The sequence below is a fragment of the Stenella coeruleoalba genome, assembly GCF_951394435.1.
Source record: "Stenella coeruleoalba genome assembly, chromosome: 14".
Classification (NCBI taxonomy): domain Eukaryota; kingdom Metazoa; phylum Chordata; class Mammalia; order Artiodactyla; family Delphinidae; genus Stenella; species Stenella coeruleoalba.
Genome location: NC_137160.1, coordinates 58,973,975 through 59,000,204, shown reverse-complemented (window position 1 = coordinate 59,000,204; position 26,230 = coordinate 58,973,975). Strand labels below are relative to the sequence as shown.

Sequence of the window (26,230 nt, the reverse complement as noted above, 5' to 3'; positions counted from 1 at the left end):
TTTGTTTCCCTTAAACAGGCTTTCATCAGGCAGTTGGATTTCTAACCATGACACAGTTGCAAGCTTGGGCTGAGACTGTGGACAGATTGACTAAAGGGGGGAAAAAAAGCAAAAAACAAGGATCTAGTTGGAACAGTGTTTTCAACTGCTCCTGAGAAGGGGGTAGAAAGATTCATTGCTAATTCTGATGAGCCAAACTTGAAGCTTTCAACGTGTAATAGGTTATTTAAAATTCTTCTGCTTAAGTCACAATATTTTCTCTTCTTGCTAAAATCACCTTTGTGAAGAATATTATCTTCCTTCACTAAAAACATTTTTATGTAGAGAAATTTCTCTGATAACTAAATTTCCTGTAGAGAATTTCCATTTAGGAATTTTATTTTGTCACATTCAGGGAATGAAAAAAAAATGCATCTCAAAACATCAGTTAAAAAAAAAAAGACTAATCATTGCCTTTGCTATAGTTGTCATGGTTAACATGTGACCAGAGAAATGATTAAGATTCTTGAAGCAGACCAGGCGGGCTTCTTGGTTTGCCTGAACAGCTCAGCAGTTGAGTTTAAATGGTTAACATTCATGACACACAGATATTGAAAAAAAAAAAATAGAGAAAATTAAAATGTCAGTTCTAACATGATACAGCTGGAAAATGATGCAAAGAAAAAATATTGGAAAATTAAGGACAGGCTTACATGAAAGATGCCTAATTTACATGGAACAGCCTGGGTGCTATCAGAAATGTGGCAACAAGTAAGGAAAATAGATCATCTCCCATCTGCAGACAATTATAAACCCAAAACTGCTGGTACATAATAGTTTGAAATATCCCTTTGCACTGTTCAAACAGTGTTGCTCCTTGTAACCAGACAACAGAGGCAACTGGGTTTAAAAGTGGTACCATCATCTTTCATGTGTTACTAATGAAAACTTTTTAGTTTTGCTCAGTGAGATGAATAAACTAACAGTTTGGACAGAGAATGGAGAACTCCCAAGATATCACAAAGATAATTTTCTTCGTATGACACAGTATGCAAAATTGCATAATAAACTGTAAACAGTAAAATGTTATTTCTAAGACTCGTGACAAAGTTGGTACCAATTCCAAGTTTACGCACAGAACACTTGCTTGGTCATAGATACTCTTGTTCAACCAACATTCCTGTGCAGTTTTCCATTACTTACAGGAAAATTTGACCTACTCTACATCTGAGAAAAGTTACATTGTTTCTGTAAAAATAGAACATCTATCCCATACTGAAATTGGTAAACAATATGAACAAAAAGATATTTGAAAAGAGCTATGTCAGGCAGCCCTGTATTCACAACTCAAAAAGAAGACAAGTTATAAACTGAGGCTCAAAACTCAAATGGAAAAGTCCACAACAGGGATCAGGAAGGATTTCTATCTGATCTCTGTGTTCTGCCTTGTAAAGTGTTCCTTTGTGACAATTATTCTCGGTTACAAGGAAAAAACTTGATTTTGTTACAAATTACTGTAAAATAGGGGTCAGCTGGCCCACTGCCTGCTTTTGCAAATAAAGTTTTATTGGCAGAGTCATGTTCATTGTTCACCCATGATGACGGTGGCCCTTCCACAGCAAAGGCAGGGCTGAGGGCCTCTGATGGAGACAGTGTGGGTCGGGAAGCCTAAGATATTTATCATCTGCCCTTTACAGAACAACTTGCTGCACTATGTCTTAAAGTATCAAAAGAATGCATTATGAAAGAGAATATCGCTGAATTCCTAGGCTTTAAAGATGGCGTCTGGTGCTGATAAGCTTAGGGTCTCCTTTAGGTACAAAGGTGCGCACGGGAGAGTAAACATCACACCTGGTGTATCGGCTCCTAACCTGCCGTTTCAGTTACAGGTGGTGGTATCTCCTGGAATTTGAAGACCCAGTATTTACCAAACTGGGTTTTATATGACTCTAGGGCTCCTTGAAAAATGAGTTTGGATCAAATAAATTTAGAAACTCTAGGGCTGAACAAAGTTAAACAGGTTTCCTTTCCTTGGGAACTTCTCGGGGGCCTTAATGCACTCATGATATACATTATGGAGACTTTCAGGTCGAGAAAAGGAAATATTTTCTCTACAAAATGCAGAGCGACAAACGCGTATCATATTTACGTTTCTATTTCTAAACCCATAGCTAAATGATAGCAGATTAGCATATATGAGCGGCCTTACTATATAATTTGTTTGCTTGTGTGTTGAATATGAGTAATTAAAAGGAATCTTAATTAGCTTTACATCTCGAACATTCTTTTCAGTTCTTTTTATCAGTGTACTTTCATTTTGTACCACTGTGGCCTAGAAAGGATGGCGTTTCTTTGAACAAAACAATGAACAGAAAAACAGTGTAGAGAAACTTCTCAAAGAGCCTAGTGATTAAAAAAAGAAACATTCACATTTCTGAATATAGTTAGAAATTGTATCAGCACAATAGAAATCCTTCAAAGTTTCCTGAAGGTCTCCCAGCAAAGCACATTGCCATACAAATGTAAGTTAAATAAAAGACTACACTTAAAAACAGTGGAGCATTTTTGCACAGAAAATTCACCTTAAAATATGACATTAGAATAATGGTTTTGTTTTCTTTTTCTTTAAGGTTTATATCTGACTACTATAATACTTTTGAAAATAATTTAGCATGTGGTTTTCATGCAGTTTTTGTCTTGATTTCTAGCTATACTGCTGTTAGTCAAATCAAAGCAAGGAGAGGAATAAGTTAATACATATGACATCCCCCCCCATAAACTAAAAACAAAGAAACAAACAAAAACCTCAAAACTTTTATGAACTCAAAATCCTCAAAATTTAAAAAGTGATATATTTATGTATCTATGTCTGGAAGTTTTAAAGATTACACCATGCCTAACGTAATAGGCACTTAAATTTTTTTTATCCTCTTAAATTTGTTGAGGCTTGTTTTGTGCCCTTGTATGTGGTCAATCCTAGAGAATGTTCCATGTGCACTTGAAAAGAATGTGTATTCTGGGTTTTTTTGGATGAAATGTCCTGAAAATATCAATTAACTCTAACTGTTCTATTGTATCATTTAGGATCTCTGTTGCCTTACTGATTTTCTGTCCCGAAGATCTGTCCATTGATGTGAGTGGGGTGTTAAAGTCTCCTACTATTATGTATTCCCACCAATTTCTCCATTTATGTCTGTTAGTATTTGTTTTATGTATTTGGGTGCTGCTATACTGGGTACATGTATGTTGACAAGTGTAACATCCTCTTCTTGTACTGATCCTTTTATCATTATGTAGTGTCCTTCTTTATCTTTCTTTATGGCCTTTGTTTTAGAGCCTGTTTTGTCTGATATGAGTATTGTGACCCCTGGTTTACTGTCATTTCCATTTGCATGAAATATCTTTTTCCATCCCCTCCCTTTTGATCTATGTGTGTCCTCAAATATTTTTTTTAAATAAATGTATAACAAGAAAGCTCCCAAATGGCTATATTGTCAAGGAGAAACATAGCTGGCATCATGTCATGGAAAAAGTTATTTTATGGGAGATTAATGCAAAGTATACAGTTTAAACTGATTATTATATCAATTAGAATGACTATACCTCATTTAATACAAGAAATCTAATTTGCTAACAAGACAGATTTTTACTTTTAAGTGAAAGTAAAAGTTTCCTGTCAGTTTAGAATTGATCATCAACAAATTCTTTAGAATTGATCACTAACAAATTCTTCCAAAACTAGCAGAAAAGAGTTTCCACCCTACTAGCTACCGTAGGCAGCCATAAGGTATGTGAAAGTTAAGGAAAACATATACAAGCATTGCTAAGACATAGCTGGATCAAGTGGTGTTAAACAGAATTCAACTATAAAAATGTGAATGTGATTAAAAATCAAAATCAAAATTAGGAGAATCTAAAAATAGCTAAAAGCCATTCTATGTACTCCACCATAAAGATTAAAAAGAATCCTGTTGGGAGGGTAACCCCAAAACATCAAGTATATTGTCATCATATGCTGTCTTTCTTTTTTTATTTTTACAATTTAATTTATTTAGTTAGTTAATTTTTTTTTTTTTTTTTTTTTTTTTTTTTTTTTGCGGTACGCGGGCCTCTCCCGTTGCGGAGCACAGGCTCTGGACACGCAGGCTCAGCGGCCATGGCTCACGGGCGCAGCCGCTCCGCGGCATGTGGGATCTTCCCGGACCGGGGCACGAACCCGCATCCCCTGCATCGACAGGCGGACTCTCAACCACTGCGCCACCAGGGAAGTCCCTAGTTAGTTAATTTTTATAAATTTATTTATTTTATTTTTGGCTGCATCGGGTCTTCATTGCTGCGTGCGGGCTTTCTCTAGTTGCGGCGAGTGGGGGCTGCTCTTTGTTGCAGTGCATGGGCTTCTCATTGCAGTGGCTTCTCTTGTTGCAGAGCATGGGCTCTAGGCACGTGGGCTTTGGTAGTTGTGGCTTGCAGGCTCAATAGTTGTGGCTCACGGGCCCTAGAGTGCAGGCTCAGTAGCTGTGGCACACGGGCTTAGTTGCTCCGTGGCATGTGGGATCTTCCCAGACCAGGGCTCGAACCTGTGTCCCGTGCATTGGCAGGCGGATTCTTAACTACCGCGCCACCAGGGAAGTCCTGTATGGTGTCTTTTTAACTCAAGAGATAGAACAGTCTGGGGTGAGTTTGCCTATAGCTAACCACATATACTTATGATGAATCTAGGTATATAAATTAAAGGAGGATACATAAAAATACAGGCAATCCCCCAACATATGGAGATATGTAATGACCCACCTTAGGTATTTTCTGGTGTCCAATTTTTTATGAGGCTTTATATTTGAGATGATTAGAATCAAAATGTACCCTTGGAATATGATTAAAATAATCACTACATTAAATTTATAACTAGCATGAAATATATCTTTAAGAGACATATCTGTGTTTGAAATTACAAATTAGTTCCTTGTGGAAAAAATCCACCTCCATACTTTCTCTATAAAGATACTTGTCAACAGTTGTTTCACGAGAACACTGAAATCTTTGTAAATTCAAAATGCTGCTCAGGAAAGTGGTTTAGTGTCTGCAAATTCAATTAAGCCACTATATTGTCAGCGCTAAGTGGCAAAAACAGTCAAGATGCTTGAACTCTTTTCAATTTCAAACATTTTTATGATATGGTACCAGTAACACTGTCAGACCTGCCTATTTCTCTGTTTTGATGAAGTCATCAAGATGGAATGGCTTCCTTCATTGCAAAATCAATTTTAGTATGAATAAGCAAAAAATTATCTGCTTATAAAGGTGATGAAACATTATACGGTGCTGTAAAGGAAGGTTGCTGAACCTGTACATATAGAAATTCATGAAATAAAATGGTACCAAACAGTGTAGTTTTCACCCAGCAGGAGACTATCTCCTGAGGTTCCCTCCTGTGCTGTGATTTTATGAATAGGAATGACAAAGTGAGGCAATGAAAATTAAAATTTGGTTCCCTCTTCCCCCCCGAAAAGGTTATTTGGTTGGATAGAGTTTGTTGCTGTGTAAATGTTTGCAAATGACTCAGAAAATATGAGCAGAGAAATATTTAGTCAATCAGGTCATCTGACTGCCTCATCATCCTTTGGCGAATTGAAAAACAAATTACAATATTGATTAAATCTAGCTGATGATACAAGAAAACGATCCAAATCACCATCTAATTCAATCTATTGTGAAAACAGCAAACATCACATTTCCATATTTACTAGTGTTGTTTATATAATTATTTAACTCTGCACATGAACAGGATGGCAGATATTCTGTTGTTTCCAGAGTCAACTGGGTGGTGACTCAGTTCTAATAAAAAGGAGGACAGATACTTATATGCTGCAGAACTACGATTGGCCAGAGGTTCTGCTGGGTGAAAAGCCATGAGATACAGGGAAACACTGGTGTAGGAGGCCAAACGCTTGGGATCAAGCCTTGACACACAGATTATTAGCTGAGTGACCTTGGCAAGTCAATTCATCTCCCCAAATAATGCATTTTCTTTGTCTCAAAAATAAAAATAGCAATACATGTCTCCTTTCTCACAGTAACTTAGAAGAAATAAATGAGAACATACATATGAAAGTAATTTTAACTTTCAGCTGTGATGTGAAACGCAAGGCATTATGAATCAGGCACTCTGGAACTGGGTTTTCTGTTGAGACCTCAAGGGTCAGCAGAATTCAATAAAGCAATCCGAGCATGGGCCTTGATCGGAGGCCTGAGAACGTCGATACCTCATTCAAAGGCCTTATAATACTGTGATAATTAATAGTCAACAGCGAATTACAGTTTAGAAAACACATCAATATCTGTAATCTCATTTTTTTATTAATTTATCCCTATGAATAAAGGCTCTTAATCAGGTACAATATGATATAAAGAATTGAGTGTTTTAAAATCAATATAAGGAGATTCTTGGAAATAGAGCTATGAGCCCATGAGGACAAACAAAATACAAATAAGGTGAGTACCTCCCACAAGGCCTGGCACGTAACATGAAACCAAGAAATGTTTGCCAAGTTAATGGAATAAAAAGGTCATGTTTCTTCAAGAAATAAGAATTCAATGAGAATTTTGAAAATGCTGATGGGCACCCATGATATATTCAAACTAAGCTGCCTGAACGTTAAACAGCAAAAACAAGATACGTTCATCCAACAGAACTTGTCAAGTGACGCCCTATGAGCTGACTAAATCTGGTGCTTTCTGCCTCCTTGCCGACCTTCCCAGGTTCAATCTCCCAGCACTTCCTCCCTGTCCTCGTGCTTCCTCCACTGATCTGGAAGAGTGCGTTTAACTACAAGTGTTAACGTACACTGCCTCGTTTTCCTGCAGCATCGGATGTTTCTCGCGGCATCTTCTCAAATACTTCCACATGGGATGGTAAGAGCACACTGCGAGGTTGGCGAGATGACGTTACAGTACGTGTACACACACACACACACACACACACACACACACACACACACACACACACACACACACACACACACACACACACACACACACACACACAGCTGCACTCTCGTCTTTAGGAGGCCCTGTGTGGTGAGCTTATGCTGGTTCATCCTAATCTACCTTTCAACCTCCATCCCATTTTCTCAGGATTGTAACCAGGCCTGGGAAACACGAGGTCCACAATAACATCACCTGGTTCCTGGGTTCAAAGAGACACACATCCCCAGTGAAAAAAGCCCACGCAGACTCTACAGATCTATTATAACTAGATAATTGCTTTAAAACAGCAGGAGGTATTTTACTATTATGCATCTGAACATTCATTAGACACAGTACTACTATGTAGGGTACTGTGGTTTATACCACAGTATAAACGAGATCATATAAAAATTAATTCTATTTTAATAGAAGTTTTAAAAAGATAACCATTGAAAACTGCTTTGAAACACAGAAATGTGACTTCTCATTTAAAAGAAATACCTGTGTGAAACACAGTCAAATTTAACTGGCCTACAATCCTGGCACACACCTAGGAGCACACACTGATTTCAATGACATGAACATTTCAAGAAGTTCTGAAACGCCATCTAAACTCGTAAAGGACAGAAGACAGCAGAGCTTTGCACAATTTCAACCTACCTTTTGTGGCCACTTGGACACAGTCTATTTTGGTTTCCTGTGTTAAATAAAGAGGGGGAAAAAAATCACTATTCATGTTTTATGTGAGACAAATAAAATCTCTGCAGTTCTCTTTAAATACGGATAAGGGAGGTTCTCATTGTTCCAAGTGTGGCATTAACCACACAGTGATTAGCACTTGGACTGCACTCTGATACATTTTCCGGCTCCAGTGCTGGCGGTGGTGCTGGTGGACACCCTGGGAGCAGATGGCGAGCCTGGAGTTACACACAGAACGCCTCTGCCAGGTGGCCCCCCTGGCTTCCTCCTCCGGACCCTCACTGGCTCCCTGTGCAGACACTCGTGGGCAAAACCTGTGCCCCTGATTTCCCCCACTTCTCACTGGCCAAAGGCAGTGATGGTACCAAGACCCACGCTGTGAAGGAGGAAACCACTGTCATATCTGGAAAATTCGCCCTTCCTTCTAAGGAGACTTTCCTATCTCATCAGAGCTCTGGGTTGGTCTGAACAGGAAAGGGAAAAAAATTCAAAAACAACTTGATAGTTTTTATTTTGTTTCTATCTCATCTTTCCAAAGCTGTTTTCTCTTAGAAAAAAAAAGAAAGATAACTAATTTAGTCCCAGCTATAGGAAGCGTAAACTCTTGTGGAACCAAAGAAATGGGACAGAATATGCTGAAGAGACAGATGTTGTGAATCTCACAAAACTGTAAATGAGCTGAGTGTACGTGTTAGAGCTGTACTATTTCCCTGTGAAATAGTAGGCTAAGCAGAATCACTAGCCAACTTTTGGTAACAAGTAAAAACTGAAAATAAAAACCATCATGTTGACAATATCTTCTTCCTACCCAAACAAATATGAATATATGCATTTCTTCCCATGAATTTCTCCAGGTGAAAATAATTTTAAAAAGAGAATAAAACACATTTATTCCAAGTAAAAGCACACAAAAGCATGACTTTCCTTCTTACTGCTACCTTATGTGATCTGACTGTGTTCGCACTGATAACACTGAATGGCCTAAGTAAACAGCCATTTATAAAACTTACCCCGTTGGCTCTGCTAGCAGCTTGGAAATAAATTCTGTAGCTTTTATGGGGAAGGAGAGGGGTGTTCCAGTATCCATTGTATGTCTTATTATCACCAATAGTAAAAGGCTGAGCCGACTGGAGGCTGTTGGCTGGGAATTCAGCAGCGAAGTAGTACTGAGAGTTCAGTAGAGAAGCATTCTGGAAGTGGATGGGCACCGGGTAGCATTTTAAGATTTCTGTTGTCTTTTTAGCTCTTCGAGGACGCTCTTCCTCGACAACTATTTGGTAGACACTAGAAGAAAGAGAGTATTATCAGTGATAGTTTCGGATAACAGAGTTGATTCCCATGGTCTTCAGCTGTGGAGACCCCCAGGAGACCCCAAATAAAGAACACACTGGATAGAGCCAACAATAAGTGCTTAGTGCCTAATGGACACGGATTCAACACTTGCTCCATGACAGACAGGGAAAGTGCTTAATGCCTTTGCACAGGACTCTCTCACCCCCAAATAAGACAACTTCTGGAGGGAAAGAAAATTTACCATAGTTAACACGTTTTCATAGAACAATCTCTGCTGTTTATGTGAGCAGGACACCAAGGTAACATTCTTCTTACATGTAACTGAAGATGAATTTGTAGAAAATGAACTCAGTTTACCTAGTCAATGAACCAATCAATATTAACCGTAAGTTTATTAAAAAAGGCAACGTAATATTTTCTTCGGTGACATCTGCATGATCGTGTGTGAAGTTTTATCAAGTCACAAGACACAATGTGTGATGATTCGGGTTAACCAAGGTGTAACTTCCCATATTTTCTTCTATTCCTTTGCTTTCACCATATTCTGTCAGTGGAAAGTGAGGACATCAGAAAAGCAGAGAAAAGGCACTGGAATTTCAAAAGCCAACACCCTGGAGTTACAAGTGGTTTCTAAGAGTAAATCATGAACAGGGCTACTTGAATTCTATATAAAGATAAGATGGGAATGAGTATCCTCAGAAGATGCCTGTGAGACAGATGTCCCCACCAAGGAGTGGATCTCCTGGTCCCTACTCACCTTTCCCTCCCCACCCCCCCTCCAATATCTGTGAATTTCGAATTAACCTTAGGAGAAGAGGAGAAACTTTGAAGGGATGGACTTCTTTATTGAGCTACATACATTTACTAGAATGATGAACTGTTGTGCAGTTTGGTTGGGGAAAAGAAAAGTTTCTAATACGGAGAAAAAACAAACCTCGACAACAGCTTTCAAAAACTGAATCCAGACTAGATTGCAAGTCCTTCTGACAAGGAGATATATCTTTTTCTTACTTTGTCAGAAAAGCACCGTGACTCCCCGAGCAACACTGTAACCCTGGGGCTGCTCAGCACAGCCACTCATTAAAGCCGGGGAAACAGAATAGAAGGGAGGTGCCTACCAAGGCCAAGAGCTGGGGTCGGCCCGGAGAGGTCCCTCTCTGTGCTCCTGTCCGTGTGAACTCTGAATCTGCACCCAGTGAATCTCCTGTTTCTGGAAGTACAACCACTTAGCACATTCTATTTCAGTCATGCAACGCAGCTGCCGTTCAGTTTGTAATTCTGTCCAAAGAAAAACTGACGGTTGTACAACATCGGAATGACTGCTCAGTAGGCAGGGAGTCCAGCAGGCTTACAGTATAAATAATGATAAAGGGACTTCTGAGCAGGGATGTAAACTTAAAGAAAAGAAGAGAAATATGACTCTTACTTCCTAACATCAAGACTTTCTATTGGTCCTGTAAGATGCTCCACCAAATCTTGCCGAGTTCTCACTGCAGGGTGTATCCAACATAGAAGGAAGAATTTAGGAAGGACCTTCCTTTGGGGGGAGGGGGGGGAACAAGGAACACAGGCAGAGACAGAGGGGGCTTTGATTTCACTCCCGCTTCTCCCTGACCTCTTACATCTACAGTCAGATGTGGCGATTCCACTATATCTGCAAGTTCTTTGGCATTTCTCCCACCAAGTATGGCGTTGGCTAACCTTGAAGATTGCATGCAACCAAGAGAATGTAACAGAGGGACAATGTGTAACACTCAAGGCTTCGGTTAGAGAAGTGCAAACATCATTAAGAAAGTGTGACTGTTTTCCTGCAACGCCTTCTGTCAGGGTAGCAGACACTGGCGTGTGCATCCCCCTAGACTCTACTCCTAATTCTGCTAAAACTGGGGTTTTAAATGAACATCTTTGGTTCTTATTTTTTTCCTATGAAATGAGAGAATTAGATGGGTCTCCAAGGTACATTTTATATTTTTTTTTATTCAGAATTTTTATTCAGCATACAAGAACTACTCTCACAAGATGGATAAATCAAAGAATAATTAATTGCTTTGCAAAGAGATTCTCCATTAAGTAATTTTTAACACTGGCTTTCTTCTATCAGCAAGCTTTTCCAATTTACTTGCTATAGGACATGATTTTCAAAATTCCACTTTAAAAACAACTTCCGGAAAGCCTAGTATACTAGACAAAGTAGAAATATGAAGATTTATGCGAAGAAAAAAATTTGCAGAAGTTATTCCATACAGGAAGTGCTAGGCCAGGAGCCTTGCACATGTAGGTTTTATTTTCTGGTTTTACTGGTGAGAAAACTGAGGTTCAGAGGTGAGGTGCCCATTCTATCTGGGGCATAGTTAATTAAATAGTAGATGTGGTCTCCTGACCATCCGACAATACAGTTAGTCACTTCTGTATCTCATGAGACAGAATGAAGTGGGCCACGAAGTACATATTTTTGAAGGCGTAACGTAATCCAGAAGTAATTTTTACTTTATATACCTTATATGTAGTAGGAGGGAGGAAATATACTGATATTCACTAATATGCTTCGCTTTACTAAAACTTAATACTAAGTTTCTTTTGTATTCATTTCCTGAATACCCAAGAGGTAAGAGAGAAGGGAATTACCAAGAAAAAGGTTTTGCGATAAGATAATGCAGGTTAGATTGCAAGTTCATCCTGTACAACCTGCAAATAAGGAGAAATGGAGAGAATCAGAAGCTGCAACTCTGCTTCCTCTCTCCCCTCATCTCCATCCTCACTTTCCATCCATCTTTCCCCAGCTTTCCTCATTTATTAAGTCAATGCATACTTTCTGAGCCCCTAGTATGTGCCAGGCACTGGCCTGATTTAACTTGAACAATATGATATTTGACACCCCCTAGAGAAAGACAATTGTTTTGTAATTTTAATGCCATCTAAGTGAATACGGCTGAAAAAAATTAATTTTTCCAAGTAGCAAGTTGATAAGGATCAGATGAAAATTCAAGAATTAAATGATTATTTAGTGGGCCTCCATTTCAGCCAGTTGGTACGTTATGTCATGCACTCTACTCCAGACGTATTACTTTTTAAAGAGCTACCATCTACTCATCTTCAGATATATTAAAGGAAGAACTAAGTTGACTAGAGCAATTTCAAACCCAAAATGTCTTTTCATCCTTGCTCCACAAGACAAATTAGATTTGCAAGCATCCAGACCTCAAATCTATTTGCTCTTTAATAATTTAAGCACTGAAAGGTCAAGCAGCTCTTTTCTATTCCCCTTTATCAAAGTCCAAGTGCTAATGAAAAATGGCTGAATCCGTTCTGCTGCCCAGTGGGCACACACTGCTGCCTCCTGGATGGAAATAAACACACTACTGGCATCCAGATCAGCGGTACCTGGACAGAACTTGGTGACTGATGCGTTTTTCATTTGTACAAATAACATCATCCCACTGATGATTTTCACAAGATATTTCCAACCACAAGTGTCATCTCAAAAGTACATTTGAAAATCTCACTGTTTGAATGTTTTTCCTGAAAGGATGACTGAAAAAAGCAAATTCTCACAGATGGAAAACCAAACAGAAGTTTCTAGCTTAGTGAGCTGAATTAAAATCCTTTTATCCTTTTAATGTGTTACTCACGGCCTCTTTGTTTATCAAAGTCTCACCATTCCTAGCCTTCCTCCACCACTGTTCTGGAATTTCAAATCACATAAAACTTTCCTAAGGCATTTGCAGCGTGAGGGCACAATCCATCGTGAAGATGAATCTGCCAAAGATGTGACATCACTGTATCCGAACTTTCCTACAGAATGAAATTTAATTTAAAGCTTAATTGATGCTAGGCTTTTCTACAACAAAACTCTGAGGCTTTTAGAAGGAGAATAAGAAATCTGCATTTATATAGACTAGCCCATGAAGTATAACCTAGAAAAGAACATCTGAACATCTTTCATGTAGTTTGTTAAACTCGAAAGTTCAAATGTGACAAAATGGTTTTGGTCTTTTCTAACTTTGAAGATGTGAGGGGAAGCCTGCTGCAGATTTGAAACTGACTTCAATATGTGTCTCCTAATTCATTTCCGGATTAAGCCCTTAGTCATAAGTCCATTTTCCTACCCACTTATTCTGTTTCTTATCAGCATAAAATATTGAAGGATTATCCAACCAGATAGCAGGATGGTGGGGGGTGAGGAGGAGAAAAGTACTGATCCGTTTCATTGTTGCTTTTGCCAATCCTTTAAAGTTGTCATTTCTCATCATTTCAAGGACTTAGAATATTTTTCATTTCATGGCACTATTAGGGACTTTCAGCTTGATCTGCAATTTTTGGTAAAAGCCACCTATTCTCTCTCTAGAAAAAAAGAATAGAGTCTAGTATTAATATCTTCTTGAAGATTAACTCTTTGCGGGGGGGGTGAGGGAAAATGAAAGTATAAATTATATTCAAGGCAGGTAAAATAAACGTGTAATTCAGGTTTATTTATGCAATAACACAGAATGTATTTTCTTCCTGTTCTTTTTCAGTCATAGCCTTTCCCTAAACCTGTCAGCATTTACTGAAATGACACCCTGAAGATCCCAATGACCTGGTACAACTGAACTACATTTTAAAAGTATTGTCACCAGTTTAAAATGAGGAAAAAGAAAGGTCAGTTCAATAAGTTCAATGTGTTTGTCATCATGACTAGGATCCACATAACACGGGTGCTGAGAGCAGCTGCCAGAGCCTGTCCTGCTCATTGACTCACAAATGAGGTCTGATCACTAGTTTTCCACAAACAGTGGACCCTGGGTAACACACTGCACAGCATAAACTGATCCGTGGGGTCGAATATTCTATGTTGCCCACTTTAATTTCTCTTTGTCCTGCTCTCTTCTAGATAGGATCGGCCATCTATTGCTGTGGCATATTTTCAGGGTACTACAAATAAAACTGATGCTCTCTCGGCCATAATTCGTCATCAGGAGCTCGCCTGGCATCCCTAAGTTACTTCTGTTCTGCATGTGTGTGCACGTGTGTGTGTGTGTATGTGTAAGCACGCCTGAGCACGTGCTCCCACACCCTGCTGCTCTGCTAGTTAGTGACAAAATCTGATATAATAAAATATTAATTATAGCTGAAAGGCTGGGCGAGAAATATGAACTCAATTACAGCTCCATATTGGGAACAAAGGGCAGGAAGGAAAAATCCTTTAGTTACGGAGGTTTGGGATAATAAAAGGACAACTAGAACATTAGACTTGGGCCGAGAAGCTGTGTAAAAGGCCACATGTTATTAATCTTCACGACAGGCACCAAATTTCAAGTAAATTAGTCCAAGATGGAACATCTTTAAGAGTGACTTCTCCTCCTTTTAACAAGTGAAGACGTTTTCCTTTGCACATTTCATTTCAGTTACGTTTGTCATAATTTAATCATCACAATTTCATAACAAATGCATGACTATAAAAATTATAACTCAAGGTCTGCTACTATTTTTAAAGCTTGTTTTTCTTAAATAGCTCTAGGGATTTGAATAAAACTAGAAAAATCCAATACTATCAAAGCCATATTAAATATCTTCACTATTATACTCAAGTCAGGATCTTTCAGTCCCTAAAGGTAGCAGTAGTGCAGGCCAGGAGAGCCAGAATACAAATGCCACTGTCCCGAAGGGCGTGCCGCTGAGAGCACAGTGAACTGGGATCCCATGCCCAGGTGACTGGGTCCAGCACTGCCACCAAATCATCCCCTGACCACTAAGGTCCTTTCCAGCTCTGATATTTTTATAATCCCTGGTACAAGATCAGGCAAGTTGTGACGTCAACAAGTGAGAAGAAAACTATTTTATTCATATTTCCTTATTTTCTACGATATTTATCACATATCAAGCCCTGTGCCAGGCACAAGGGAAGAAGAAAAAGAGGAATGAAGTCCACACTGTCCCCGTTCTCGGGGTGTTAGAAACAGGTCCCTCCAACAAAGAACTGGGACAAGATGCTGACAGAGGTTTGTACAGAGTGAAAGAGGGTACAGAGGGGGAGTGTCAGTGTCTACAGTGGACTTGAGGACACAGGGGCGTGGAGGGGGAAGCTGGGGCAAAGTGAGAGTAGCATCGACATATACACACTACCGAATGTAAAACAGCTAGCTAGTGGGAAGCAGCAGCATAGCACAGGGAGATCGGCTTGGTGCTTTGCGATGACCTAGAGGGGTGGGATAGGGAGGGTGGGAGGGAGGCTGAAGAGGGAGTGGATATGGGGACTGTGTATGCATATGGCTGATTCACTTTGGTGTACAACAGAAACTAACACGGTATTGTGAAGCAATTATACTCCAAAAAAGATCTATTGAAAAAAAAAATCTCTTGTGGCATCAGCTTCCCCGAGGACATCCGGCCTGGACCTAGTGCCCAAACGCTCCTACTGCCGGTGACGCCTGAAGACTGTCCTGTGCTGCCTACAGCCATCCACTTTCCCCCCAGATTAGAGATAAAGGAATGTCAACAAACAAAAAGCTCATGTCTTTGGATTCCCAATGCAATCTCCATTCACTGCGACCACCTGTGCCAACAAAGACCCACCCAAGTCTCAACAAGTCTCCCATCAGACTCCCGAGAGGCACGAGGATTCTTCATCAATAGGACCAAACACTGAGGGTAATGGCCTGGCTCTGGCTCAGATGCCTGCCAGGGTCCCAGCAGGCCTGTCCCGAGAGTGCCCGAGTTTCCCGGGGAGGAATCCCAGGAGTGGCAGGGTTTTCCTCACAGTTTCCATACTGCCCAGCTCCTGGCAGAAGGACGCTGCAGGGCATGACAACCAGGGCTGGTTGCTGACTCCCATCCCGCTGTGATGCCCAATGTGAGGAATAAGAACCAGGTAGACTGCTCTCTGGGGAGGGCAGGGGGAGCAGCCTGCAAACACGCAGAGCCTCGGTCTCTGCTCCCCTCCACCTCCCCACAGGTGCCTTCCAGGCAAACTTGGAACTCCTTTTTCTGCCTTCTCTAATCACGCCGCAGGTTACAAGAGCCATCATCTCTCAATTTTAGTATTTCATTTGCTCTCCATTTTAATCATTAAGGTGAAGTCAAAATATTACAGATGTGTTGGTTGTTTTGGGGGCAGTGGTGGTAGAATTTGGCAGTGGGAGCCCCTTGCACCCTTCCCAGGCCAGTGGCCCCTGGCCCGGCCTTCTGCAGAGAAGGCCCTGAGCAAGGCCTGTGCACCTGCCCTGCGGGCCCCGGAGCATCAGACTGGAGCTCTGGTCTCCTACACAGAATCCTTCGGAGGGGATTATGTTGAAGAAAAAGAAAATCTGAGACATGAGGGAAGGAAAGCGAGACAGTATATTTTCATGCACAAAAGCAAGTTTGAAATGGAGTTTGAGGGAAAGGTAAATTAAGTTTCACAGTATAACTGCTCAAATACATCTCCTCTATTATTATTATCTTCCCCTGCAATTTTTCAGGCTTCTTTTCAAGGGTTCTGGAAGAATAAACTTAGTTTCCAAAATGAATTTTCAAAGAGATGACTGACACTGTCATCCTAAAAGCAACTTTAATAAAAATGATCTTTGTTTCCTGGCAGTAAAGGAATGCAGAGTATTATTTTTTAATACAATAAAAGTCACCTAAAATCAGGTGGGGGAAGGGTGGTGGCAGTGGTAATAAGGGATTTAGTACCTTTTGTGAACACACTCTGTAGCAATTCAGCTACAATAACTCATAAAAAAACCGAGCCAATATAGTAATACAAAACTGAAGTTTTACTGTTAAATGACATTTTAGTTTTTGTGACTATGTGTACCAATGAAAAAAGGAAAAATTTTAGGTTGGAAGTCAGGTATTTAGAGCTCCTTTCCTTAAACAATTTTAGCAATGGATAGAACCTTTTCTAAAGGTTCCAGAAATGTGACAAAAGAAACTTTTAGCCCCAAAGGTTTAAGATGGTCTTGCAGTTTACAATTCTTCAATAAAGAAGAGGGAACAATTAAAAAAAAAAAACTATTAATAAGCATTTCAAAAGAATTGGTATTTTCTTTCTTTATTCTCCGGAGACTATTAAACACGGTAATATGAAAAAAGAACATACATATCAACAAAAAAAGACTGATGAATTTGATTAAAACAATCCAATACACTATAACAAAGCTGTTTAACCCAAGTCCTTCAAGTACTCAAAATTTCGCTAGTAAACACTGAGCAGATTTTGATGGAGTTAGGCTTGACCAAAAAAATAAAAAGGAAGTCTTAGCTTAAAAACAAAAATGAAGAAATAATGAAGAAAACCAAAACCGAAAACCCCTGCTTCTAACTTCTAAGAATGAAGTATTAGAGATAAACCCCAAAGATTACAAGGATCATAATCTAAAAACAAAGGCATTATATATTTTCTTAACACTGGAAGAGACAATAAAGAAAGGATATTAATTTTCAGGAAAGCCCATGTCTGCAAAGGAAGGTGTAACCACATTGGTTCCAGAGAGATTCTGCAGGGACGATGTCTGTGGTAGGGATGGCTCCTGGGAGGGGCCTTGCAGGCCATGCACTGTTCACAGGGAGAGCATGGCTGACTGTTAATCCCCCCAGACCTCAGTTCCTGTATCTGTACACAGAGTGCTGGCATTTGACCAGGAACTCTGCTCTGGATGATTAGAAATCACTCCATAAAGGACCAAGCATGGGACTGCCATATTATAGCGACTCAATCCAAGTAACAACAATTCTTCATTTTTTTATTAGCCTAATTATTATTCCTGTCAGATCATAACTGAGGTTCAGAAGTATTATACTGGGACTTAGAAACTTTCCTATGACACAGGCATAAGAAAAGAGGCTACCAAGTTATCTACAAGGTACTGCCGTCTTTACAGACCAGAATAGAGTCAACAATAAATAAGAAAAGCTTTCCTATATTGAGCTGATAACGTCTGTGGTAGATGCTGTCCTGACTGCTTTGCTTACTGTCATTCACCTCCTAGCTGCCCTTTGAGGTAGATATTATCACTCACAACTAATTGAGGAAGAAAATGAGACAGAAAAGTATCACTTGCCCGAGATTACAGGGCAAACAAGCACTAGGATTGAAACCCAGGGTCACCAAACTCCATGCTGTGATTGGCTGCATATTTGATGCTTCTGAACACCTCTGCACCTTCGTCCCCAGGAAAGAGCCCTTGTTTGTAACTACTCCAACCGGCAGTGCTTTCTCATCTCTGTGGGGTTTGGACTGGAACAGTAGGTCTTCTAAAACTGATGATTTTACAGAATGACTGCACATATTTCTTACAACGACCATAAACTTATTGTCAAAGTATGGGTTTCCTTTACAATACAGATACTATTTTTTTTAATATAAATTTATTTGTTTTTATTTATTTATTTATGGCTGCGTTGGGTCTTCGTTGCTGCACGCGGGCTCTTCTCTAGTTGTGGCGAGCAGGGGCTACTCTTCGTTACAGTGTGTGGGCTTCTCATTGTGGTGGCTTCTCTTGCTGCGGAGCATGGGCTCTAAGCGCTCAGGCTTCAGTAGTTGTGGTGCATGGGCTTAGTTGCTCCACGGCATGTGGGATCTTCCCGGACCAGTGCTCAAACCCGTGTCCCCTGCATTGGCAGGCAGATTCTTAACCACTGTGCCACCAGGGAAGTCTCCACAGATACTACTGAAGTAGTAGTCTACTTCAGTAGTAGTAGTAGTAGTAGTCGTCTCGGTATATTGGCATAAAAGTTAAAGGGCAGTAGTGATTAGAAATTTTAAGCATTTTACCAAAAACAAGGAATAAAGGGAAAAAAAAAACTGAACATCAATCTAGTCTGTGTGTTTTGTTAAGCAAATCCTGATATTATAGTTTTACCCTTTCTTAGCACTTCAGTTTACAAAGAACTTTCGCCTGTATTAATCCTCATGATGATGCTGTGAAACGGACATATCTTGTGTTAGACCCAATTTCAGAACTAAAGAAAGACCCAGAGTTCACAGGATGCCCAAGGTCACACAGTAGTGTAAACAACACAGCCCAGTAGTGTAAACAACTCAGCCCAGATGCAAACCCTGGTCCACGCAATTGTTCTTTTCTTTTAATTGATTACTAATTAATTTTAAGCTTTCATTACATTTTAATTTGATTTTGATGATAGTTGTTTTCAGAGAATTCTTTGTAATAATTCTAAATGGTTCCCAGTTTCTTTTAAAAAGTATAATTCTGATATACCTTTCAGGTATGTAGCATTATAATTCAACATCTGTATACACTACAGAGGGGCCACCATGACAAGTCCAGGTACCATCCATCACCCCACAGTTCATGACCCTTCACCCATTTCTCCCACCTCCCAATCCCCTTTCCTACCTATGGGGGGCGGGTGGAAAGCAAAGGAGAAAGGAGGGTGTCAGTGACCCTGAGAGGTGAGAAGCAGAAGTTTCAAAGGGGTCAGTATAGGCGTGCAAGATTCTAGTGATGTTCCTGATGAAATCTGCAGTAGTCCTTCTGAATTTCTCTTCTTATTAAAAAAAATAAGATTGATCCAAGGGTAAGGGTAGGGTGTTTTTTTATGCTTCTGCACTCTATGGAAGGGTCATGGTATTTAACTTTTATTTAGAGATGAGAATATAAATTTTAAACGCTTCTTCTTCCTTATACATCCAACGAGTTAAAAGGAGGTTTGAGACCTTTGGCTTCTTATCTATAAAGGTTTCAGTGATAATTACTTCTCACAAGAAAAAGATGATGTTCAATTCAAGAAACACTTATTGCACACTTAATTAGGTTTGAGGTACTGAAGGATATTCAGAAACTAAATTATGAAAATCATTTTGTGATCATTTTGCATTTCCTATTATATTTACATACATTTTACATAATAATTAGCCTAGGAAAAGGCTCACTTCCAACATTAAATTCATAAATCTAGTTAATACTCCTGAGTGCTGGTCAAGCTTCATTTACTATGTATGTGGTTTTAATTGTATTTGCTGGGGTGACCACTGTCTACATCTCTTTACTTCCTCTGATCCTAGGCTGTTCTAAAGGCTGCTCCTCTCCTTGGTGGACCCACACCTGCCTTCCAGCCCCTGATTGGCCACTTCCTACTTTTCCTTTGAGTTTCAGCTGAAACAGCACATCCCGATTTCCTTGTTGGGATTTCATCCTTCTGTCATATGCTCTCAGTGTACTCTGGGCTTCTCTACACAGCTTGATCACCATCCTAGCACAGTGACTTGAAAATAAAGATGCTCAATAGATATTTGGTGCACAAATGAATGAATAATAGGCAAATGTCAACCCTCAAATTTCCTATAACACTTGGCAATATTGTAAAGGGCAACAATTTTAGCTAGAGACTAATAACTTCAGAGAGCTCTTACCAATTCTCACTGAGCAGGAAATACACTGACACTGGACAGGCAAACACTATTAGGGAAACATAGAGAAATGAAAAAAATAGGACACAGAGAACAGCTCAAAATGGATACGACGATATGGAGAAAACAAACATTGCTACCCAATCGTTCTACTATCTCACAGATTGAAGAACTGACTGTTAATTAAATTAAGGAGCTGAAAACCAAATATAGGTAACCATCACAAGCATAATGTAATAACAGACTTAATAAACTAATTTTTGATGAAACAGAAGGCACATCAGCTTTTTCCTGTGCTTTGCTGTTCTCATCATAAACGATTACACTGTCCAGACTTAGAAGCGCTGGTTGAGAAAATGTTCTGCTGAAGAGAATGACATAAAACAGTGTTCATTATACGGCCATGTCCGCCCCCCTCCACAGGATCACGAGGTTCTGACACCTGAGGAGCGTGGTCAGGTCCTCTCCGAGGGGCTCCTTGGCTCCCAAAGCCCACAGCTCTCAGCAGCTCCATGGACGGGCTTTCACTGTCTGCCCCAAGCGTAACTATCAGCCTCTTTGAACTTGTCATCTTTTCTCACGTACTTATGTGATTGTAACACTTAAAAAAATGAAAGTGAAGCGCCTATAGTCGGATCAGTCAGTCTTCGTCAAAATGTCCAGGATCCTGTCTCCCAAAGCCTAACAGTCTCAGCTCGGAACACCTCTAGAAATTCATCCCTTAAACTCCGTGGAATCAATAATCGTGATTAGGAAGACCCAGCAGCTGCTGAGAGCAAATGGCAGAGCAGCAGTGAGATTTGTCACTCAGGCGATAAGTTGTTCAATTCAAGGCATCGGCAACCTTCTGGGGCTCTGGGTTTACAACTGAGACAGCTTTTAAGTGATTCCACTGTTTCATTTATGGATGGTCCAGACAGACGGTGTGGGGGGAAGAAGCAGGGGGTAACTTTCTCTATTGTCAGTGGCCAGTGAGTTCAACCTGCATGTCTGCCTCCCCATCCTGACAGGTGGCTTCTGGGCTCCTGGTCAGCTGGTGAGGGGGCTGTGCCCAGCACTACTGACCTCACCTCCAGGGAGGCGGTCACGTATGATAACGTACGGCCTCCACTATAAATGACACTCAAGGGCCTTTGCGTAGCCTGCAGTCCAACCTCAGACATTGATCTTTGCAGAGACAACCATGGGTTCCTTTGGGTACAGGAATGAGAACAACGAGAAACGGTGTGATCAAAACCTTGAGTCTTCCCTGTCCCTCAGCCAAGAGTCAGCCACACTCATCCGCTAAGCGTCCTGGAGCATTCACTCCTTTGGCGCTCTTTCAGTAAGACACCGTCTCATCCATTCGCTGGCATTGCAAACACACCCCAGTGTGTTTCATAATGGTCCCCAAAGTGCCTAGCACAGGCTCAGGGCAAAGGGGTTAGGGTGATCCAGTAAAAGGAAGGTAGAGAGAAGCAAAAAGACAAAGGTCCAGAAGGTTCTTCTGAGCAAGAAGCACTAACAACGCCACCTCTTTACTGCTTATGAAAACTGGGATTTACAAATATTCATATGGGGCTTCCCTGGTGGCGCAGTGGTTGAGAATCTGCCTGCTAATGCAGGGGACACAGGGTTCGAGCCCAGGTCTGGGAGGATCCCACATGCCGCGGAGCAACTGGGCCCGTGAGCCACAACTACTGAGCCTGCGCGTCTGGAGCCTGTGCTCCGCAACGGGAGAGGCCGCGACACTGAGAGGCCCGCGCACCGCGATGAAGAGGGGCCCCCGCTTGCCACAACTAGAAAAAGCCCTCGCACAGAAACGAAGACCCAACACAGCAAAAATAAATAAATAAATTAAAAATATTCACATGATTAGTAATTTCCAGTAAATTACCAGAGAGTCATGGCTGAGCTAGTTTTTCAATTTTGAGTGTCCTAGTATGCACTTTAACAATACTTTAAACAGTTAACATCACCAATCACTTTGATTAGGCGATACATTCTCTTTTTTTCTTCTAAAAGAACTAAATGTTTCTGGTTCCCCTAAGTCCCGTTTCTAATGAAAATCAGCATTTGACATGTACAAGATCGCTTCCCTAAGTGTTAGCGATACCTTAACTGGGCGGATGAAAAGGAACCTGTACACCTGTCCTATGCCCCAACCCAGTAACCCACCCTCCACGGCTACAGCTAATCTTCCCTACATTTTTTCCTTACCTAAGTCCCTGGAATCCCTGCTCACTGCCCATTGGATACAACTCCACCCCCTGGTATGGAGCATAAGGTCGCCCAATCAATCAATCTACCCCTGATCTCCCTTCCGCTTCTCCCATCCCACCATCCCACCCCTCTCTAATTATATCACACTTCTCATCACCAGAGCAGGCCAACTTGGTCCTCCCCACCCTCCTGGGATGCATCTGTCTTGCTCAGTATTTAGTCCCTGCCACACACGTAACCTCCTGTCTCCATGTGACATACATCCCGTGGGCAACATCCATCTGTCAAGACTCAGCTCCTCTCTGGAATCTTACCCAACACCCCCCACCCCAGGTACAGCCCCGCCCTCCGGCTCCTCAGCACCCGAGACAGGGGACCAGAGCACATGCTGGGCTCACGTGTCGAGACTGCAACCCCCTGGAGAACAGAGCCCACGACAGGCCCCTCTGGATCCCCAGGGAGTCACACAGCACTCGGAACCTAGTGTCTACTGCGTCAATGTAACCCCAACAGCAGCTCCGTGAGCTGACGTGGCGTCACCCTGAGGCTCAGAGATGTTACGAGATTTGTAACCATCACATAGATAGTCGTTGAGAGAGCTGGGATTTGAAACTGGGTTTATTTACTCCAAAGAGTATGTTCTTTCCCTGTATCATGGGAGTCATTTTAGAAAGTTAGGTCCGCTATTCACGTGATGCATATTCAGAGTAATTATTTGAATATCAGAAGAGTTTCCTGCCTATGTCAAAGGATGGAAGACTGATTCTGCCCATCCAAAAGACCACGCATGACACCTGATACTGTCTTATTGTTTAGGCCATAATGATATTGCTTATTCATTACTGATAGATTCAGTAGTTTCCAATTAATTTAGAGCAAAGTACTGGGTAGATCTGAACATTATACATTGATTTATAATAGGTTAATTTAAAATGAAGCTAGTTTTTTTTTTTTTTTTTGGCTGCATTGGGTCTTCGTTGCTACACGCAGGCTTTCTGGCTTTCTCTAGTTGCGGTGGGCAGGGGCTATTCTTCGTTGCGGTGCACGTGCTTCTCATTGCGGTGGCTTCTCCTGTTGTGGAACACGGGCTCTAGGCGCGCAGGCTTCAGTAGTTGTGGAGCGCCGGCTCAGTAGTTGTGGAGCGCCGGCTCAGTAGTTGTGGCTCGCTGGCACTAGAGTGCAGGCTCAGTAGTTGTGGCGCACGGGCTTAGTTGCTCCACGGCATGTGGTATCTTCCTGGGCCAGGGCTCAAACTCGTGTCCCCTGCATTGGCAGGTGGATTCTTAACCACCATGCCACCAGGGAAGTCCCTGAAGCTACTTTTAAATTACAGAATCTTTGGATCTTAAGGTAAACTTTGTATTGTAAGGTTTTACACTACAGTTTTTTCTTTCATCCAGCAAGAAAGTAATATAAAGAGATAAATTTTTTTATGGATAAATAATAAAATATTTGCAAATCGCTATTTAACTGGTTCCTGAGCCAAGATCAAACTAATAGATAAAACTATTCTGATTAAAGGGCAATTTTTATAGAGACACAGATGTAGAGAACAAACCAATGGACACCAAGGGGGGAAAGTGGGGGTGGGGTGGTGGTGGGATGAACTGGGAGACTGGGATTGACATGTATACACTAATATGTGTACAACAGGTAATTAATAAGAACCTGCTATACAGAAAAATAAAATAAAATAAAATTCAAAAAAAGGACAATTTTTAGAATCTGGAGAATAAATTCTAATATAATCATAATGATTGAATGACCATAAAATGGTACTTGAATAACAGATACCTTTCTTTTAAGAAAGTGAAAGGAGGAGCACTCTTCGAGAGTGGAGACAACAACAGACCCCATTGAGCCAAGCAAGTTACTTGTCTCATGGACTCTTCGTTGGTATGGCACGTTGCAAACTTTACTTTTAGAGTGGTTCTAAACAGAAGATTTGTTTCCTTTTGTTTTATGCTTAAGTTTATTCATAAACTTAAGTTTAGAGCTGATAAAGACCATAATTAGCTAACGACTCAGGGGTCAACATGGAAACACCTAACCTTTTTAAAGAGCTGTTGTACAGAACTGGGGTCGGGGGAGAGTTCATTACCTAGTTATAGTATCAGTTCCTCAAAACTTGCAAATGCATAAATAAACAGGTAACCAGAGGCAATCAGAATTTAAAATGCAGGAGAGACATTAGAATTTATAGGAATTCTATTTAGGATTTTATTGATAGACACACTTATTAAATTCTTAATTTATTTTTCATGTCAAATTAGATTTTTCGTGATAGCAGATTTGAAGAGAATGAGACAAACAAAGGAAAAGGTAGAGGCCCAGGGCTGGTCCTGTGAAAAGAAACAATGAGAACCACCTACTGCTACAGCCTGAAGGGTGCCAGAGCAAGAAGAAACACTTACGTAGCATTTAGTGTGTGTGAAGTACGGTTTGAAGTACTATTTGAAATACAGTACCTCAGTTAATCCTCACAAGAACCCTATAATGCTGAAATGCTCAAAGGCTCCTTGCATGAAGCAGAAGAGAAAGGGGTGTCCAAGAAGGTGGTGACAACGCAGTGATAATGTCTTTCCTGGGACATAGAAAGGGGAGACAATCATATAGATTGCTGCTGCTTTAAAAAAAATGTAAAAAGGATCTGGTCCATACTTCCTAACATCAAACTTCTAAACCGTAGTCAATCATATGCCAACAATTGTAATTCCTAAAATAGGAAACTTCTTAGAACAAAGTGCATGATTATCTCCTACCTTTCATTAGTAATAATGATCTCTTTCCTTTCTTTTACTGACAAAAGTTAGTTTCACTGTCCCATCCGAGGTGGCAAGTGTCACAGACTCCCTGGCACTCTCACGCTGAGTCCCTTTAACAAAAACTGCTGTGTGATACCCAGCTTGGGGCCATGAGTGCAGGCCCACAAAGAGAATAAAGCTCGTTTCCCATACAGCTCCAGGATCAAATGGAACGTGTGTGAGAAATATAACACATTTTCTTAAAATAAATACAATTGCTTTACTGCCTGTTTATTCTCAATGGAATGAAAACTTGTCCTTCACCTTCTTCGAAGACTAAGAGTGGATTTTTCAAAAGACAGAGAGCTGTATAATGAGAAAAATAGCATCCTTTAATGCCTTTTTCATTTTCTGTCTAATTTGTTACAAAAGAATATTTGATGAGTAATTTGAATAACTCAAGAAATACTGAAGTTAACAATGACACTTTAATATCAGAACGTTTCCTACTTTACCACGTAAAACAAAGCAGCATAAGGAAAAAAGTGTTAGGAGTAAATGAGAATAGCACACATTTGCAGTCTACCATGAGAAAAAATTCAAGGCAAAATCAGTTTAATAAAAATCTGGACATAGTACATAAAAATAAATTCTTGACTTATATATAAAACTGCAGGTGTTACATGATACAAGTCTTTTTGTTTTTAAATCAGAGGTGTTTTGGATGAATAAAGCATTTATGATTGCTTTTTACTAACAAGAAATATTTCCTATCTCATTTGAAACCTTACTTACCTAGGACACATTGTTGAAAAAAGTTAGGCAAAATATGTCTTCCATTCCTTACGCCTCCTCTCTTCCCCATTCATAAGGTAGTGAAGTTCCTATTTACTTTAAGATTTTGGCCCCGATTCTCAGCAACAGAAACTATTCACAAATTGCTTTTTAAACATAACTGTTGAGGAAGCATTCAACTTAGAGGATAGCCACAGTATAAGTCACCAATGACTGCCAATGCACA

At 40.4% G+C, this 26,230-nt stretch overlaps 1 protein-coding gene across 8 annotated transcripts in view; it reads right to left on the bottom strand.

Annotated features, from left to right (window-relative positions):
- PTPRM (protein tyrosine phosphatase receptor type M) overlaps positions 1-26,230 on the bottom strand; it is a 798,567-nt gene that overhangs the window by 260,791 nt on the left and 511,546 nt on the right. For all 8 annotated transcript variants that reach the window (XM_079943436.1, XM_079943437.1, XM_079943438.1 and 5 more), the window contains 2 exons: positions 8,652-8,925; positions 7,603-7,639 (listed from right to left, as the gene is read on the bottom strand). In XM_079943436.1, coding sequence (XP_079799562.1) covers positions 7,603-7,639; positions 8,652-8,925 — 311 coding nt within the window. The remainder of the gene's footprint in view (positions 1-7,602; positions 7,640-8,651; positions 8,926-26,230) is intronic.